General features: G+C 37.0%; 2 protein-coding genes across 4 annotated transcripts in view; one reads left to right on the top strand and one right to left on the bottom strand.

Annotated features, from left to right (window-relative positions):
* The window catches only part of DNAJC24 (DnaJ heat shock protein family (Hsp40) member C24), a 59,965-nt gene extending 42,584 nt beyond the window's left edge, over positions 1 to 17,381 (bottom strand). For all 3 annotated transcript variants that reach the window (XM_045370407.3, XM_005578309.5, XM_005578310.5), the window contains exons 1-2: positions 17,309 to 17,381; positions 16,374 to 16,517 (exon numbers count right to left, since the gene is read on the bottom strand). In XM_045370407.3, the coding sequence (XP_045226342.1) occupies positions 16,374 to 16,484 (111 nt within the window). In that variant the 5' untranslated portion in view covers positions 16,485 to 16,517; positions 17,309 to 17,381. The remainder of the gene's footprint in view (positions 1 to 16,373; positions 16,518 to 17,308) is intronic.
* A 97-nt stretch (positions 17,382 to 17,478) lies between these two features.
* Positions 17,479 to 20,957, top strand: part of DCDC1 (doublecortin domain containing 1) — a 499,491-nt gene continuing 496,012 nt past the window's right edge. Inside the window, exon 1 of the mRNA XM_005578290.5 lies at positions 17,479 to 17,524. The gene's annotated coding sequence lies outside the window, so the exon portion shown is untranslated. The remainder of the gene's footprint in view (positions 17,525 to 20,957) is intronic.

The raw sequence follows: 20,957 nt of genomic DNA on the forward strand, positions 1-20,957 counted from the left end.
AGACTAGCATGCTAAAAATGTTTATCCATCAAAAAATACTTATCTACTACCTTATAACAAACCAGATATTGTGCCAGCCAATGAAGATACCATGATGATTAAACGGGGATCCCTATCCTTGAGGGACTCATAGTCTAGTGGTAAAGAGTACGCATGTCAACAATTTATTATAATGCATTGGGAAGGATGAGGTTCATGAATAAGATGACAGCATGAAAAAGTTTTCACTTGGAGTAAGTTGGGGACAGTTTTATAATAAAGGTGATATATGACTAGGTTTTGAAGGATGCATAGGGTTGGCTATGGAGAAACTGTGGAGGATCGGGGAGGAAAGGGTATTCCAGGGAGAAGGAAGTAGCAAATACAAGACAAGAAAGTACTAAAATGGGCATTAGAGTTATGAAATGCAGGACTGTAAGTCAGACCGAGAATGAGTGAAAGAGTGGTTGGACAGGGAAAAGGGAGATGAAGTTGAAAAGCTAGACTGGGGTCAAATCATAGGGAGATTTTTATTTTGCCAAGAAATGTGGATATGCCCATAATTAAAACTCCACATTATTTTCATGATAGGAACATAATCATATTTTTGTTTCAAAGACAAAAACAATTCTAAACTGATAGTAGGATGGAATGGGTAAGAGGATAGGTAGGTAGATTGGCAATAAAGAAACCACTGTGCTATGGCAGCACTCCTGAGGAACTATGCTAAGGCTGCTGACGATCAAAGGTGGGAGTCAGACAAGGGGAAACGTAGGAAGTAGGGGACATAAATTTGGAAGTCACTCATGCAGCAGATAAAGCTAAAGGAATACACAGAGAGCAGTCTGTCTCAACTTTTTTGAGTTTTGAACTCCTCTAAGAATCTGATAAAATTTGCATATAATTGAGGGGTTAACAGACCTCCCAAGTCCCCTGAGACTCAGAAGAAGAATCCTTGATTTCGTGTAAAGTCAAGAGGGTCAAATAAAACTCAGAAGAACAGTGACATTTATATCACAAAGAGGAACAGACGCTGGAAAAGAAAATAGAGCAGTGCTCAGACAGGCAAGAAGATAATCAGGAAAGACATGCTCCTGCCCATAGAGGAAGAAATTTCAAATTTCAAGACTTATGACAATATCAGATGTCACAGTAAATCCACTATGTTTGGCAAATAAGGAACACTGGCCACTTTAATAGTCACCGTTTAGAAGACTGACAGTGGTGAAAGGGAGTGGGCTGAGAAGCCAATGGATAGTACTCAATTAATGTTTCGCAAGAAGAAAGGAGTGACAGTTCGAAGAACCAAGGTCAATGGAGAATTTTTTTTAAGACATTTTACTGGATGAGTGGAAAAAGCTAATGGAAAGGGGAAATTAAAGATACAAGAGATAACTGGAGCAACATTGATTTTTAAAATACTAAAAACTGAGTTTTGATTCTGGTTCTGTTATTACACATCTTGTGATCCTAGAAAAGTTATTCAACTGCATAAAATTTCCTCATTTGAAAAATGAAAAGAATGTTTGCCAAACTATAAGCTACTCATGAGAGCAAGGACCTTTGCCCATATTCACCACTAAATCCACAGCACCTAGCACAGCGCCTGACACATTACAAGACCCTTAATATTTAGTCAGTGAATAAAAAATATGTCCGCATACTTCACAGTGTTTTGTAAAAATCAAATTACACAGTATGAGTAAATATATTTTGAACAAAATTTAATTTTTTTTCAAAATGGGGTGTACAGTCAGAATGACTATCATCTAAAAGTAAAAAATAATGGATGCTGGTGAGGCTACAGGTAAAAGGGAATGCTTATACACTGCTAGTGGGAATGCAAATGAGTTCAGCTACTGTGGAAAGCAGTTTGGTGTTTCCTCAAAGAACTTAAAACAGAACAATCATTCAACCCAGCAATCCCATTACTGGGTATAAAACCAATGGACTATAAATCCTTCTACCACAAAGACACATGGGACATGAATGTGTATGTTCATTACAGCACTATTCACAATAGTAAAGACAAAGAATCAATCTAAATGCCCATTAACGTTAGGTTGGATCAAGAAAATGTGGTACATATATTAATACAACATGGAAAACTATGTAGCCATAAAAAAAAAAAGAACGAGATCATTCCTTTCCAGCAACATGAATGGAGATGGAGGCCACTCTCCTAAGTGCACTAATACAGGAACAGAAAACCAAATACTGCATGTTCTCATTTATTAAGGTGGAACTAAACACTAAACTACATATGGACACAAAGGAGGGAACAATAGACACCAGTTCCTACTTGAGAGTGGAGGGTAGGAAGAGGGTGAGGATCAACAAATTACCAATTGGGGGTACTATGCTTATCACCTGAGTGACAAAATAATCTATACATCAAACCTCTGCAACATGCAATGTAACCTGCAATAATGTTATAACAAAACAGCTTTTTGTTTGTTCCACTTTTTTTTTGTATTTTAAAGCATTACTTTTGATTTTACCTTCGTATCAATTCCTCTCTTCTGCTTTCTTTTTTTTTTTTTTTTTTTTTTTTTTTTTGAGACGGAGTCTCGCTCTGTCGCCCAGGCTGGAGTGCAGTGGCCGGATCTCAGCTCACTGCAAGCTCCGCCTCCCGGGTTTACGCCATTCTCCTGCCTCAGCCTCCCGAGTAGCTGGGACTACAGGCGCCCGCCATCGCGCCCGGCTAGTTTTTTGTATTTTTTAGTAGAGACGGGGTTTCATCGTGTTAGCCAGGATGGTCTCGATCTCCTGACCTCGTGATCCGCCCGTCTCGGCCTCCCAAAGTGCTGGGATTACAGGCTTGAGCCACCGCGCCCGGCCCTCTCTTCTGCTTTCTTTTGATTTACTCTATTTTCCTTTTTCTAACTTTTTACCTGGGTTTTAATTCATTTATTTTTTTCTCCTTATTTACATAAGTATTTAATGCTATAAATTTTATTTGATAATTATTTTAGCTGTATTTCACAGATGCTAACATAACATTTGTTAAATATGGTTCCTTTTGTTTTACATTTTTCTTTGAGTTAAGAGTTGTTTAGAAACTTTTTTTTAACTTCAGAGTGCAATGGTATTTTGGTTTTTATTTTATGAATACCTATCAAACATCTGTATTATGAAAAAAAAAAGTGTGGTGGAAGAGGAGGGCCATCATATCAAGCCTTCCAACATAATTAGTTGATCCTCGTTAATCACGGATTCCACATTTGCAAATTCATCTACTTCCTAAAATTTATTTATAACCCCCATATCAATACTAGCAATGCTTTCTTGGTCATTGGTGACATGTGCAGACTGGTGAAAAACTTGAGTCACTTGACATGCATCTTCCCAGCTGAAATTAAGCAAGGTAATGCTATGCCTACTTTCAGCTCTCACACTGCAAGTATCCTTTTCACAGTCTATTCAGTGCCATGATTTTTGCATTTTTGTACCTTTTGTTGGCAATTTTGCCATTTCAAATGGCTCCCAATTAGTGTATTAAGTGTTGTTTAGTGTTCCTAAGAGCAAGAAGCCTATGATGTGCCTTATGGGGAAAACACATATGCTTAGGTAAGTGTCACTCACACATGAGTTACAGTGCTGTTAACCGTAAGTTCAATGTTAAATAAATCAACAATATATATTAAATAACATGTTATAAACAAAAACAAACATAAAACAAAGCCTTTTATTGATCACCTGAGGAAACTGTGAGCAGAGGCTCTCAGGAACCTAACCCTACATTTCCCCTAGGATCAATGTTTTTTTTTATTATTTGCTAATTCAGTGTTTGTGGCAACTTCAAAGAACATAACTACAGCAAATAACCAGAATAGATGGTACAATAATATAAATATATATTACAATTAATTTATACCTTGTCTTAGTCTACTTTATGCTGCTATAACAAAATATCTGAGACTGGGTAATTTATAAAAAACAGAAATGTATTGGGTCACAGTTCTGGAGGCTGTGAAGTCCAAGATCGAGGTGCAAGCAGGTCAGAGCCCAGTATCTCTGCTTCCAAGATGACACCATGCATGCTGCATCCTCTGAAGAGGAGGGTTATGCTGAATCCTCACATAGCACGGATACAGCCCAAGAGAGAGCAAGAGGGAACTGAACTTGCCCTTTTCTAATGGTCCCAATCCTACCCATGAGGGTGGAGCCCTCACAGCTAATCACCTCGTAAAACTCCTACCTCTTAACACCATTACAACAGTGATTAAATATCAATATGAGTTTTAGACAGGACAAATATTCAAACCACAGCACACCTTGCCTGCTTTTAGAGAGTGCTCTTGGTCCTTTCTCTATTGCCATACCCCACAATGTCCTTAGCTAAGAGGATCTGCATATAAGTCTCCTATGTGCCCTGTTACAGGTTATGTTTCACTCATTCTAGGGGCTCAGGACAAAAGAATCCCCTGCCCAAAGAGCCTGAAGTCAAGACAAAGCTTATATCTCTGGCTGTGGGTAGAAAAAGAAGCAAGGTAGGACAAGTGGTAGCTGTCTCTGTACTGCTGCATTTGGGCAAAGAAGCCCAAGGACTCTGTCTTAGTCCATGTGGACTGCTACAACGTAAAAACCATAGACTAGGTTGCTTAAATAACAACGATATATTGCCTAAATCAAGGCACTAGCAGATTTATTGTTTGGTGAGGGCCTGCTTCATAGATGGCTTCCTCTGTCCTCACATTGTGAAAGAAGTGAGGGAGATGGGGCGCAGTGGCTCATGCCTCTAATCCCAACACTTTCAGAGGCCGAGGTGGGCAGATCACCTGAGGTCAGAAGTTTGAGACCTGCCTGGCTGACATGGTGAAACCCCATCGGGAGGCTGAGGTGGGAGAATCTCTTGAACCTGGGAGGCAGAGGATGCAGTGGGCTGAGATCAAACCATTGTGCTCCAGCCTGGGCGATAGAGTGAGACTCCGTCTCAAAACTAAAAAAAAAAAAAAATTGTGAGGGATTTCTCTAGTTTCTCTTATATAAGGGCATTAATCTCATTCACAAGGGCTCCACCCTCATGATCTAATCACCCCCGAAAGGCCCTGCCTCCTAATGTCGTCACACTGGGGTTTAGGAATTCAACATTTGAATTTGGGGGACACATAAGGATTCAGTCCATAAGAAACTCAAATAATTCTAAATTTAATCCTGGTCTTCCAGGTCTATATGAAGGAAAATATATTTTTAAGATAGAATATCAACATATTTTATTTAATTTTAGCTTGATTGATAATGTTTATGCAAGCATGGGGTATGTAGACTTTATAATATTTCTCTGGGTCTAAAACTATTAGGAGTGGGCCTTATTACTTGGTATATATTTAATCTTTATGAGTACATAGTAGGTATATATATTTAGGGATTACATAAGGTATTCTGATACAGGCACACAACACATAATAGTCACAGCAGGGTAAATGGGGTATCCATCACCTCATTTATCCTTTATGTTACAAACAATCCAATTAAAATCTTTTATTTTTAAATGCACAATAAATTATTGTTGACTGCAGTCACCCTGTCGTGCTGTCAAATACATCTTATTCATTCTATCTAGCTCTATTTTTTATAACCATTAACCATCCCCACTGCCCTCTCCCCCACCTATCTACCCTCTCCAGCCTCTGGTAACCATTATACTATTCTCTATCTCCGTGAGCTCAATTGTTTTAATTTTTAGTTCCCACAAATAAGTAAAAACATGCAAAGTTTGCATTTCTCTGCCTGGCTTATTTCACTTAATATAATGTCCTCCTCTTTCCATGCATGTTGTTGCAAATGACGAGATCTCACTTTTATGGCTGAATAGTACTCTGTGGTGTATATATACATTTTTAAATCCATTTGTCTGTTGATGTACAATTAAGTTGCTTCCAAATTTTGGCTATTGTGAATAGTGCTGTCATAAACATGGGAGTGCAGATATCTCTTTGATACACTAATTTCCTTTTTCTGGAGTATATAACTAGCATGGGATTGCTGAATCATATGGTAGTTCTACTTTGTTTTTTGAGGAACCTCCAAACTGTTGTTCATAGTGGTTGCACTAATTTAATTCCCATCAAATGTGTACAAGGTTTCCCTTTTCTCCACCTCCTCACCAGCATTTGTTATTGCCTTTTTAATAGAAGTCATTTTAACTGGGGTGGGATGACATTGCCTCATAGTTTTGATTTTTATTTCACTGATGATCAATGATGTTGATTGAACAACTTTTCATACACCTGTCTGCCATTTGTACATCTTCTTTTGAGAAATGTCTATTAAGTTTTTTGCCCATTTTAAAATCAAATTTTTCACCTATTGTTTAAGTTCCTTATACATTCCGGTTATTAACCCCTTGTCAGATGGCTGAGTTGCTCTAACTAGGACTTACAGTACTATGCTGAATAACAGCAGTGAGAGAGGGCATCTTTGTCACGTTCCGGATCTTAGAGCAGCCTTTCAGTTTTTCCCTATTCAATATAACACTAGCTGTGGGTTTGTCCTATATGGTGTTTATGATATTCAGGTATGTTCCTTCTATAACCAGTTTCTCAAGGGTTTTTACATTGATGTGATGTTGAATTTTATCAAATGCTTTTTCAGTATCAATTGAAATGATTATATGGTTTTTATCCTTCATTCTGTTGATAAGATGGATCACATTGATTGCTCTGCGTATGCTGAACCATCCTTGCATCTGAGGGATAAATCCCACTTGGTCACAAAGAATGATCTTTTTAACATATTGTTGAATTTGGTTTGCTAGTATTTTGTTGAGGATTTTTACACAAATAGTCATCAGAAATATTGGCCTACAGTTTTCTTTTTTTGATGTGTCTTTGTCTGGTTTTGGTATCAGGGTAATACTGGCCTTGTAGAGTGAATTTTGAAGTATTTTCTCCTCCTGTATTTTTCAGAATAGTGTAGTAGGATTGGTATTAGTTCTTTAAATGTTTGGTAGAATTCAGCAGTGAATCCATTGAGTCCTGGGTTTTTCTTTACTGGGAGATTTTATTATTATTTTTTTTCAGAGTCTCTGAAACACTATAATTCTTTTAAGCTAGACTACATGATAAATATAATAATGCCCTAAATCATCCTTCATATATTTCCTATCAGCTAGGTAAATCAGAAGATAATTAGAAAGTTATTTTAAGATTTCTTTCAGCCTGGCACAGTGGCTCATGCCTGTAATCCCAGCACTTTGGGAGGCTGAGGCGGGTGGATCACCTGAGGTCAGGAGTTCAAGACCAGCCTGGCTAACACGGTGAAACCCCATCTCTACTAAAAATACAAAAAAAGAAAAAAAAAATTAGCTGGGTGTGGTAGCGGCGCCTGTAATCCCAACTACTTGAGAGGCTGAGGCAGGAGAATCTCTTGAACCGGGGAGGCGGAGGTTGCAGTGAGACTAGATCGTACCACTGCACTCCAGCCTGGACGACAGGGTAAGACTGTCTCAAAAGAAAAACAAAAGTTTCTTTCTTTCACTGTCTGTAAAAGGAAACTGTGGAGCATTTATACTCAGATTTTCCAACTTAAAAGCATTATCAATGATGACATTTTAAACAAGCCGTAAAGGGGATATTTTTCATCTTAAAAACATGGCAAATGAGAGACACATTACCACTGCAGTCTCAATTAATTGTTCCGTTTAAATTGCAAGCATTATGAGTCAACAAATCAATCTTGGATTGCCAAAAGTTACTTACAGTATGTTAAATTAAGAAAAAAATTCTCAGACTTGGTGGGTCAGCGAGAGCAGTGGTCCTCAAGCTTTTTGGCACCAGGGACCAATTTTGTGGAAAACAATTTTTCCATGGATGGGGGTGTAGGGAGTATGGTTTCAGAATGAAACTGTTCCACCTCAGATCATCAGGCATTAATTAGATTCTCACAAGGAGTGTGCAGCCTACATTCCTTACATGCACAGTTCACAATAGGGTTTGTGCTCCTATGAGAACCTAATGCCTCAGCAGATCTGACAGGACGCAGAGCTCAGGTGGTAACACTCGCACACTGGCTCCTCACCACCTGCTGCATGGCCTGATTCCTAACTGGCCACGGACCAGTACTGGTTCGCAGTCTGGGGGTTGGGGATCCCTGAGCTAGAAGACAATTGAAAATATAATAAGAGAAAGAAAAAAATGAACAAATACCAGAGCTGGCTTTAGAGAGTAATGTAGTATAAGCATCTCATTTTTACAGATGAAGAAACTCAGGTCCATGGAGTTTATGTATGTTAAGACACACCTTAGTTGTCCTAGCACAATTGTAGTGGAAATGGGTAAGATAAAAGAAAATGAACTTCTTACCATATTTTTACATTCCTCAGGAATTGGGGAAGTAAATGTCATTAACTAATAATCAGGCATGGTAAGAACTCAGGTTTCCACAACACTACACTGCCACCTTTCAAACTTTTCACCAAGTTTCTAGTGTAATTTCCTTCCCTCCCTCTAGAGTTCATGCTTAACTTTTCACTAGTCTGTATCTTTAACATAAATACTACCTTTTCTCTAAAGATATAATCTATTATTGCTGCATTTATGCAGTAGAAATATTTAAAAAAAACACTGGAAAGGTAACTGACTGCCTGCTTTTTTTAATGCAGTTTTCAAAGTATATGTAAAGTCATAATTTCTTGCTACTTGTCAGTATGTTACTTAATCCTTGCTACTTGTCAGTATGTTACTTAACCTCTGAGCCTTGGTTTACCCATCTATATATTAGGAATAATAATGATATTGCACTTTGCAGAGTTAAATGAGTTAATTCACACGAAGTGATTACAAGAGTATCTGAAACTCAGTGCCACGTTAGCTAAAGTTATTATTCATTTAAAATGCTATTCCTACCACTTTTATCATCAAAAAGAATTGTTTATAATAGAGTCTCTCTATGACATAACTATTTATTGTTACATATCGTGCATTCTATATGTTAATAATACCTAGATGACAGCTAAACAGTTAACTATGGTAACAGAAATTATAATGTGGACTACAAGACAAGTTATATCTTCCTGATTTTTACTTAGCACGCTCCTAGATGTTTTTCACAAAATTTCTCTTAATGCCTAAGTACCTTTCCTGTAATCAAGATCACTTTTGCTTTGTAATGTAGTCAAAAGACCTATTTAAAGAATTGTTCTTAACTCCCTTCTTTTCCAATGTGATAATTTTCTTCTGACTATAGTACAGGAACCCTTTCTACTTTCTTTTTCAAGACATTAAAGTGGATTACATAACTAGCTTAAAGCTAATCTATATATAACCATTTCTAATCAAATGAGACCCTCTGAATGCCCACTTAAGTATTAAGTGGTATTTTACACCCTTCCAACATTAAGAACAAGACCATCCTGCACACTCCTGACTCAAATTACATGGATTTTCTTTAAGATTATAGAACATATAACAGAAGCATATAATTTTCCAACACAATAACTCTTTTCCAATTGAAAAGTATCCTGTAATATTATCAGCATCAATGGGAAAAGACCCCCAGTTCTCAATTTGACAAAGCTTTTGAGATGAAGCTTTCTCCTAAGTAAATAGCAATTTTCACATGCATAACTGCAAAAAATATGGGAATAACATTACTAATTATTCTGGACCCGAGATCATTTCAAAGCAGTGGAGTACTATTCAAATTGTTTTTAATAGAAAACTAGAAAAAAAATTTAAAAATCAATTCACAATTGATTTACTAATAAGTAAAGTCCCTATTAATAAAACAATGTTGAAAAATGTTGGTTCAATTACTTTTTTGATATATTGTAAATTATTACACAGCAGGCCAATATGTATGTCTATAATATGTAATATGTATGGTATGTGAATAATGTCTTTAAAGTTAATTCTGCACTTTACGTGTGTGTATCTCTCTCTCTCTCTCTTTAAAGTATTCTAAAATATCTCAATTAGTAAGAATTTTTTCAGAATCAGGACCCTGAGTAAGCATTACATTGACAAAAAATTGAAATAAGGAAACAGTAGTTACTAAATCAACATGTATTGTAAACTTAGTAGCCTACGATTTAGCAATATTTTATCCAAACAACTAATTGTGTAGGAGGTGCTAAATTCAGTCTTCTGAACTTAGAAAAGTACATGTAGTACATTTGCCTTTTTAAAAAATTAGATACAAAATGCTGTTAGTCTAATGTAATTTTATTCTCCAACTGTTTTGTGACACTGTTGAAAAACACAGACTAACAAAATGTGATCATTCTAACTGGGAAACAAGAAAATGAATTTTAAAAGCCTGTTTTTGTTTTTAAAAATCTGATAAACATTATAAATAATATGATTTTCCCTTATAATTTTCTCCTTAAATCTATTAGAAAGTCTAAACTTATGCAAAAAGAGTAAGAAAAATAAATTTCACTTCATAAGCCATAAAAAACTAGAGCCTTTCAAAATTATAAGGAAGTAGTAATTATGTCTGACCTTCCATAATACTTAATTAACTGTGCATAAATGAGGTCCGTGGAAATCCAGAAAAAATAAAAATTATGCCTTTAAACAGCAGCAAACCCTTTTAGATGGCAATTATGGGAAGTGTGATATAATGGGAGAGAATTTAGAGTCAGAGGATACATGATCAAGCCTAGATCATAACCTTTACTAATTCTGTTTCTGACAAACCACTTAACTGTAACTAAGCCTTCATGTTCTCAAGTACAAATATAGGGGTAACAAAGCCTACCTTACAGAAGATAAAACCAGATGTGAAAGCATTTGTAAACTGCTAAGTACAATACACATGCTACTAATTATACACTTACTACTCTATACTTCCTTGCCTTCTTAAACAGAATTAAACAAATATAACTCATGGCCATAATTATGATTATAAATTATTGTGCTAAACTGTAATATGAGGACCACTGATATATCAACCTAGGCAAAAGAAGGGCAAAATGCTATGAGATGGTGTATTAATCCATTTTCACACTGCAGATAAAGATATACCCAGGACAGAGTAATTTATAAAGAAAAAGAAGTTTAATGGATTCACAGTTCCCACATGGCTGGGGAGGCCTCACAATAATGGCAGAAGGCAAAAAGCATGTCTTACATGGCGGCAGGCAAGAGAGAATGAGAGCCAAGTGAAAGGGGAAACCCCTTATAAAACCGTCAGATTTTGAGAGACTTACTCACTACCATGAGGAGAACAATATGGGGGAACCCCTCCATCCCATGATTCAATTATCTCCCACTGGGTCCCTCCCACAACACATGGGAACTATGGGAGCTACAATTCAAGATGAGATTTGGGTGGGGACACAGCCAAATCATATCAGATGTATTGTCTCTTGTTGCCTGCTGCCAGGTTGTTAGCTGAGACTTCTTGCTCCCCTAGTATACATAGCTATCAACAAGAAGTCTTCCCCGAATAATGCTAGTTGAAATTCTCTCTCTTGTAATTTGCTGCTTCACTTCATCTCTCGCCCTTCTCAACAGACAACTTTGTCTTCTACTTCACAGAGAATAAAAAGAAGGTACCAAATGAGAGCTCAACTTTCTGCTACCAAACCTACAAACAAACTGCCTATTGCAACCATTCCTTCCTTCCTTCCTGTAACCGCCTATTCCTTCCTTCCTTCCTGTAACAATGAAGACAGGTCTGTCCTGTCTCTTACCTAAAGCTAATCCTTCTACCTATGATTGAGATCCCATCCCTTTCTGCTTTTGTTAATTATTCAAACTCTCCTGTAACTTCAATCCCAAGCTTTTCCGTGGCTAGTTCCCATACAGTGTAAACATGTTCAAGTCTTTCTCATCTTCTAAAAGAAAAGCAGTGGAAAAAATTTCAGCCTTTTATTACAGGCCACCTACCCTCATTCTCCTTATCTAAGAGCTACACCTCCCCTGTCCTAGAGAAATACCATGAAATGTACTACGGACATGGTAGACAGCTGTGGAGGCAAAATTACAACTAAGATCATTTTGAAACAATGAGTGAGAATCAGGTGAGGCAGTGAATGGGCAGAGTGCAAATGCAAAGGCGTATTGCCACAGACGGGTATCTGGCCTCTAAAGGGAAAAGAAAATGGTTCAGAGCTTCCACTAAATGGCAAATTAATAAGACATAGGGTCTTGCTCTGTCACCCAGGCTGGAGTGCAGTGACACAATCATATCTCACTGCAGCCTTGAACTCCTGGGCTCAAGCAGTCCTCCTGCTTCAGCCCCACGAGTAGCTAGGATTACAAGTGTGAGCCACAGCAACTGGCTCACACTTTCCTCCCACTGAAAATTCCTTGATAGTAACAGCAAAGGAATAATTTTTTTTTTAAAAAAAGGCATAAATGTGTATGAACAAAAAGGAGAGAAGAGAAAAAACAGGTGAAAGAACAGGAGAGAAGAGAAAAAAACAGGCGAAAGATACCAAAATTTGGAGAGATGTAAAATTAATCAATAAATAACAAATTCAGTGTACCTGCAAAAACCGAAACCTAAGTCTAAAGTGAAAGAGAAAAAGAAGTGAGTTCATTCACACAGAGGCAGGAGAAATTGAGGAATGGAAGGCATCAAGTACCTTTAAGAGTGGAGTTGAGGGGCAAAATTAAACAAGAGAAAGACTGGTTAAGACTAAAAAACTGGTTAGACCTCCACCTCTCTTCCTCACTATAAAGCCAGAAATCACAATTCATTTTATGAGGCTAGCATAACCATGATAATAAATTTAGACATACACATTATGAGAAAAGAAAATTACAGACAAATATATAGCATAAAATTAAACACAAAAATTCATGACAAAATAATAGCAACTAGAATCCCTCCATGTATAAATATAATAATGCTTCATGATAAGTGAAGTTTGTTCATCCTAGGAATGAGAAGTGGGCTTAAGAAAAATCTACGTGATTCACCACATTAACAAACTAAATGAGAAAAATCAATAAATGATCAATAAATGCAAAATTCAATAAATGCAAAAAAAAGATCTAACAAATTTAAATACCTACTTATCATAAAAACTCTTAGCAAAGTATTAATTGGAAGAATTTCCCCAAGCTGATAAAGGGCATCTTTAAAAACAGACAGTTAACAGTATACTTACTGGTAAAATATTGAAGGTTTTCCTCCTAAAATCAGGAACAAGGCAAGGATATCTGCTCTTAACACTTCAATAGAAGCATTTTAATAGAAGCAACATTTTAATAGAAGCAACATTTAATAGAAGCAACCAGCTAGTGCATTAAGGGAAGAAAGGGAAACAAAAGACATACAGATTGTTAAGATGGAATTAAAACTCTCATTATTTGCAAATGACATAATTATGTTGGCAGAAAATTCTAAGAAATTGACAAAAATAGCTATTAAAATTAAAAAGTAAATTTACTTAGATTGTCAGATAAAAGACCAGTATATAAAATAAGCTATAATTTTATATACTATCAATCGACAACTGAAAAATGAAATATTTTTTAAAATACCATTTACAATGGAACCAAAAACAAATAACTAGAAAGAAATTCAAAAAAAGATATGTAAGACCTCTACACTGAAAATTATAAAATACTGATGAGAGAAATGAAAGATAGCTTAAGTATGGATTCAAAGACTCAATATTATTAAGATGCCCATTCTACCAAAGTGGATATATATTATTGCAATCCCAGTTTAAAACTCAAGCAAGATTTTTTTGGAAGACACTTACAAGCTGATTCTAAAATTTCTGTGGAAATATAAGCAAACTAGAATAACCAAAATAAACTTGAAAAGGAGAGTATTAGAGAACTAATTTTACAATGACTTTGAGACTGACTATAAATCTACAGTAATCAAGATGGAGGTATTAGTAAATGGATAAACATATAAAACAGAATAGAGTCCAGTAATAGACTCATACTGCCAAGATAGTCCAATGGAGAAAAAAGTTTTCAACAAATGATGCTGGAACAACTGAATATCTATACTGAGGAAAAATAAAAGCATGACCTCACATCTTACGCCATACACAGAAATAAGTCTAAAGGTAAAAGCAAATGACCACTTCTAGAAGAAAACATCGAAGAATATTCTCATAACCTTAGAGAAGATGGGAAGTATTAACTATAAAAACACACATTTGATAAATTATATTTTGTCAAAACAAAAAACTCTGCATCAAAAAGATGCCATGAAGAAAATGACCTGGTAAATCACAGACTAGGAGAAAATATATACCACATATATACAGAATCAAGAATATATTTAATTAAAAAAAAAACACTTCATAAAAGAAAATTATACAAATGGCCAATTATCACATTAAAAAGGGCTCAACATCATTAGTCATCAGAGAAATTTTTAAAAGGCAACAACCCCACAATGGGGTATGACTACAGACACCGTAGAGTAGTCCAGTGATTCTCATGGGATGTGGCAATTTTGATAGGCAGGCAGCATTTTTAGTTGTTACTGACATCTAGGATCCTGCCACACATCTTACAAAGCACAGAACAGCCGAATAACAAAGAATTATCCTGCCCAAATGTCAATGGTGGCAAAATTGCGAAAACTCCAACAGCCAAAATGAAAGAGACCAATAACATCAAATATTGGCAAAGATGAAGAGCAACCAGAACTCTCTGACACATTGTCGGCGCATACGTAAAATGGTTTATCCACTTTGCTGTTTGACAGATACTACATATTATGTGCAGACTGCTTCTCATTGGCCAATTAAAGGCCAATATGGCCTACAAGAACCAGCATGATCCAGTCTACTTTTCCAGCCTCATCTCCCAATTAACTGAGTGAGGCACAAGGATGGTTTAATATTAGGATATTTTTCAATAAAGTCTACTTGATTCTGCTGACAGAAATTTTAAAAATTCTGAGGCAAAAGGTACCTTAAGGTCATTTAGTCCGACATACTTCCTAAAGTAAGAATATTAGTACAATCCTAATGATGAAAAACAGCTACTGTCTCTTACAATGAACATTAACAGTTTTGGCAAAACAACATTGATGTAACTGGTCTAAACTGAAGAGACAACAAATTCTATATAAATAATGGTTCTTTACTCTTTATAAACTGAGTTAACTGGACTTCAGTATAGAATTACAGACACTGCCTTAAGAAGCATCACAATACAGACTGAAAAAATGAATATAAAAGTTCAGAAAAACATATTTACAAACACTACAATTCATTTTAAAAAAAAAGAGTTAGCCGGGCGTGGTGGCTCATGCCTTTAATCCCACGACTTTGGGAGGCCGAGGCAGGAGGATCACTCGAGGTCAGGTGTTTGAGACCAGCCTGACCAATATGATGAAACCCTGTCTCTACTAAAAATACAAAAATTAGCCAGGTGTGGTGGCATGCACCTTAATCCCAGCTACTTGGGAGGCTGAGACAGGAGAATCGTTTGAACCTGGGAGGCGGAGGTTACAGTGAGCTGAGATCGTGCCATTGCACCCCAGCCTGGGCAACAACAACAACAACGAAAAGTCAACTGATAATTAGTGTATAAATGGTCTAAATCAGCATTACCCAATAGAAATATAATGTAAGTATAAATGCAGGCTACATATGTAATGTTAAAAAAGTAAGATGCAAGAGAAACAAACTTGGATATGTGCAAATACATGCATGCATATTATGCATATAAAACACAAAATAGCCAGTAATCCAAAATATTATCATTTCAACATATAATCCACATAAAAACTGTTCGATTAACTACAAAGAATTATCAGACAGGGACTTTAACTGTGATAAGTTTATTAAAGGATATAGTAGAAACAGTGGACAACATGTATAAAAAGATGAGAAAGAGATGGAAACTTTAAAAAAAGAGCCAGTAGAAATGCTAGATATGAAAACTAGATAAGAGATCAAGAATTCTTTTAAGAAGTTTATCAGCAGATGGACACCGTAGAGGAAAAATAAAACCAGTGAACTTTAATCAACATAATCAACATAAAATTTGTTAAATTATTTTAACTCTTTTAAAATACTGTCTTTAAAATCCAATGTAAATTTTACCCTTACAGTCCATCTCAAGTCAGGCTAGCCACATTTCAAGTGCTCAACAGCCACATGTGGCTAGTGGCTACTTTTGCTTATTACGTAACAACACTTATAAATATTTTACATGGATTATTTCATTTAATCCTCCCTTGGCACATATAAGAAAAAGTAACTTGTCCAAATTCTCAGATAGAGATGGACTCAAGATTCTAACTCAAGCAGCCTGACTCAGATCTCCTGCTCCTAACCAGGCTTTCCCACCTCAAATTAAGTTTTTCTGCAATATTACTGAAACGTTCAATTAAATCAAATTAATACCTGGATTCCTGCCACTGGTATCCTATTTTTTGGAAACCTAAATTTGTGCTTTCATATAAAAATTAATTTTTTTCCCCTCATGATTTAAAATCTGAAAGAAAGGACTCACCATTAATATGAGTTTTTGATATTTTTCTTTTAGGTCTGACATATTTGCAGATGGGTCTGCCCCTAGGATGCTGTACCAATCCTTTTTGGGCATCTGCTCAGCAGCCATCATCCATGGAACCAGAAGTGGGCCTTCTCAGATTAGCTGAATAGAAATATTAATGACAATTCATTACGGTTTGCCATGTATCTAAGAAAAAAATAAGTACTACTTTTGTAAGTTCTTTAATATTTAGTTGAGTAAATCATGATTATAATGCAAACCTGAGAAAGCATATATTTTTATTTAAAATGCCCCAAGAATTCCACGTACAAGTGTACCGACAAGTATGGAAAATGTGTTAGGTGTTTCACGATATATGTTTATACCTTAATAAATATACAACAGCATTAAAAAAAAGAATTTTATAATGAACTGGGTGGTGTATGAACCTTTAAGAAGGTATTTCTGCTAATCTTATGAAAAAACTGGCACACAAGTAAGCACTCACTAAACACGCTGGAGTAGCTTAATGAATATTTACAAAATGAACGAATAAAAAAAAAAGCAAAACAGAACACCAAAGAATTAAAATAAATTTGGGGGCATTCCTTCTGAATGTTTCTCGTTTGCTTTTCCTCCAGATTGCCTAGAGAGCATGATATGCGAAATAACGTCAGCACCAGCAGGTAGAGAACAAGAGTCCCCTGTTATTGGAGAGGCGCTGAGGCCTCGCAAAGACAGAGTGAAACTCTCTACGCGAGGATGCGCCAGTCTTCCACGCTCCAGAAGAGAGACCCTACCAGGAGCCCCAGAAATCAGGCATCCTCTTCCCACAGCTATATACACTTAACGAAACAGCCGGGGACTCGGGAATCTTCTCCATTCACAGTCGGCTTTACCCACCCAGCTATTGCCGGGCACCCTCTCCGCGCTTTATAGGACATCAGACCTACCTAACTTCACATATGCGCTGCCGCCCACTCCTTGCCTACTGTCGGCCAGAACTTGGGACCGGCTTCTTCTTCCGCCGGAAGTCACTGCGCCGACGTGTCCGCGTTTCTGGTCGAGCAGTTGTGGCGGTGGCACCGCTGAGAAGCGACGCTCCGCCCACCACGACGCGGTCGCTATGGTAACCAGTCACGGCTTCTGTGGAGTGGCGTGTACTACCAGTAAGTTCCCGAACTGTGAAGAAAGGCGCCTTTGGCTTCGTTCTAAGTCTCTCTTGTCCCGGCCCCGCAACTGTAGTTTCTATCCTCCTCCTCAGCGAGCACCCCCTCGCCATCCCAGGCTTTCCCCGCCTTCTTTAAAGCTTCCTTCGTTTACCGTACCCTGAGCTACTCTCAATCTTTTCTGTTGGCGCTTGAACTGTGGGGTGAGAGAGGGGTGCGGGGGCAAGGATATGAGAAGGATGGGGAGACCTGATGCTACTCTCGTCCCTACAGTTCCTTTACAATGTTCTCATTCGAAAATTAAAAGAACTAAAACCTATGCCAGGTAGGGCTAGATTTGCGGGGGATGGGGTCGGTTTAATTTTTTTTCTGCAGAAGATATTCAACGTAATTATTAATATTTCTTTTAGACCTTAGCAACCAACTTACAACATGAAAACGTTCCAAAATTCTTTCACATTTGCCAGTTCACTTTGCTTTCATTTCAACCCAGTGAGACAAGTAAGGCAGGTGCTGTTATTCCCACTTTATTATAGATGAGGAAAGAAATCAAGGATCAAGGCCAAACAGCCAGTTGGGTAGCAGCAGAACAGGGACTCAGCAAGTCTACACATTCCCAGGGCAGCTATGCTCTCTTTCAAGCTTACAGAAAACAGAATGAACTGCTCTTCTTCGAAGCAGTTAGGGGGCATTGCATATGGGCACTGTTGGGGTTTGCTGTTGTTGCTGTTGGTGGTGTTGGTGGTGTTGGTGGTGTTTTTCTCTCCTCTCTTTCTTCTCCCTTTCTGATTCCTGTGTTTCCTTTTATTACTTCTTTGTGCTGCTTGCTTTACATTAACACCTCTTCCCAGCATTGTACCTGACGATGAAAACTACATCTTATTTTTGGCCAGCATGACATAAATTTCACTTGGGAGATGTTTAAATGGTTTTGTTGTTACTGTTTAGATTTTGCTTTCCTTCTTTTATATCCTTCTTCTACCAACCTGAATTTGAGAAGCAGTCAAGATAAACTTAAGCAGAATAAACAAAATAATCTAATATGATCAATTATTTAATAATGTTATGAACTATAAAGAATAACTGAATGAAACAAGCAAGTTTAAAAATCTAAAGATGAAAGTATAGATTAGGTTCTTCACAGGATTTTGTGAAGTTTAAAGGCAGATACAAAGAGCATCTGGTTTTAGTCCTGGCTCCATCATACTTTCTTGTGTGGCCTTATGGAAATACCTAAAGCAATGGAATTAAGTAGTGTCGTGAATGCTTTCCTAAACAGCACTGTCAGAATGATGCCGACTTGAACATCTCTAGCCCTCAAACTCCCCTCTGTCCACTGTTGGTTCTTCCTTGTATAGGTAGATAATGCTCTGGTACTCCAGGTTTTTTGTTTTTTACAGCAAAAGCATTTTATTTTGATTTACTACTGTATTAGGTTATTGTGTTACCTCATTTATTGGGGTTTGGAAAGTAAGAAATAGTTTTTTTCCCAGCAATCCCAAATATTTTCTCATTTCATCTCTACATACTTTAGTTTGCATCCCTAAAATGTACCAACTTTTTCTTTTATCTCCATAATGTCATTATTGGACTGTCACATAATATCTAGACCTTATTTACATTTTCACGGTTAATTGAAAATGTCTTTTTCTGGTTGGTTTGCTTGACTCGGAATCAGACAAAATGTACACTTTCCATTTAGCTGCTCTGTCTCTCAAATATCTTTTAAATTTTAAATTAAAGGGGTCCCATTTCTTCACTACAACCTTGTTTTTTTCTTTTCTTGCCATTGGCTTACTGACTGAGAACAGTTACACTCTGTCTGCTTGTACCAAAATAAACTTCTTAAAACAATTTTTACATAAATTTCTGATCATTAAGCTTCCTTCATTTTTGATTTTCTAGAACAGTACTTTCCAATAGAAATACAATGTATGCCATAAGTGCAGGCTACCTATTTAATTTTAAATTTTTTAGTATTCACATTAGGCACATAAGAAACAGGTGAAATTAATTTTAACAATATATTTTATTTAATGCAGTATACCCAGAATATTATTTCAAAATTAATTAACCTAAGAATTATTAAGGCGATACTTTACATTCTTTTCTCCTACGAAGTCTTCAAAAGCTGGTATGTATTGTGCCTGAACACACCTCAATTTGAACTAGCCACATTTCAAATGCTCAGTAGCCACATGTGACTAGTGGCTACTGTATCAAGCAGGGCAGATCTAGAGAATAAAGTCCTAACTCCTTAACCTGGCATTCAAGTTACCTCTTCAATATGATCCTTACTTTTCCAGCCTCCCCTATTATCGCCATACATTAAACATTTAAACAATTGGATCTTTTCATGGTACTGAAACCAACCCAATAGTCCCATAGACAGGGTTTTGTTTGTTTAGTTTTGTTTATTGGGTTTTTTTAATTAATAAACATAGAAATGGACACTTCTTGTCTGAAAACTTGAAACTTGTGTTTATTTTATCTTTTTGTTTGCTTGTTTGAGACAGGGTCTTGCCCTGGTGTCCAGTCTGGAGTGCAGTGGCACGATCTCAGCTTACTGCAGGCTCTACCTCCCAGGCTCAAGCCATCTGCCCACCTCAGCTTCCCAAGTAGTTGGGACCACAGTTGCATGCCACTATGCCTGGCTAATGTTTGTATTTTTTTTTGTGGCAATGGAGTTTCACCATGTTGGCCAGGCTGGTCTGGAACTCCTGAGCTCAAGCAATCTGCCTGCCTCAGCCTCCCAAAGTGCTGAGATTACAGGCATGCGCCACTGCGCCCAGCCACATTTGGTTGATCTTTATTTGAGTTCCGTCCTCAAGAAAGGACGCCCAGACCTCTTAACAAGTATCAAAGAGCTGAAACTCACCAGATTACTGCATCTAGACAATGAGATGCCAGACCCCTCATTCTTCATTATTGCTTCCTTACCCCTCCTTAGTTCCTGTTTTCTCATACGTAGTTAATATTTCTTCCCTGTTATATAAACCCCTAATTTTAGTCAGTGAGGGAGACAAATTTGACACTGATGTCCCATTTCCTTGGCTGCAGCATCTGATTAAAGCCTTCTTCTTTGACAATAATCATTGTCTCAGTGATTGGCTTTTTGGGTGGCAAGCAGCAGATGGAACTCCTGGTGTTTTGGTAACAGTATTTCATCAATAATTGTGTTCAAATGCTTCTCCTTACTTATAACACCCTAATTCTTTTCTTCCTCCTATCAGAATAATCCCTCCTTTAAGGCCTGTCTCTTCCATCAAGCATTTTATGATGGCCTAGTCCTTAGAAATTACTGCCACCTCTTATCTTTCATAGCAAGTCCTTTGTATATCACAGTATATTGTTTTCCTTAGAATATATTCTGATTCCCCAGTTGGGTTGCAAGCTTTCTGAGAGCAAGAACACCTCTCTTCAGAGAAACTAA

The sequence above is a fragment of the Macaca fascicularis genome, chromosome 14 (assembly GCF_037993035.2).
Source record: "Macaca fascicularis isolate 582-1 chromosome 14, T2T-MFA8v1.1".
NCBI classification, from domain to species: Eukaryota; Metazoa; Chordata; class Mammalia; order Primates; family Cercopithecidae; genus Macaca; species Macaca fascicularis.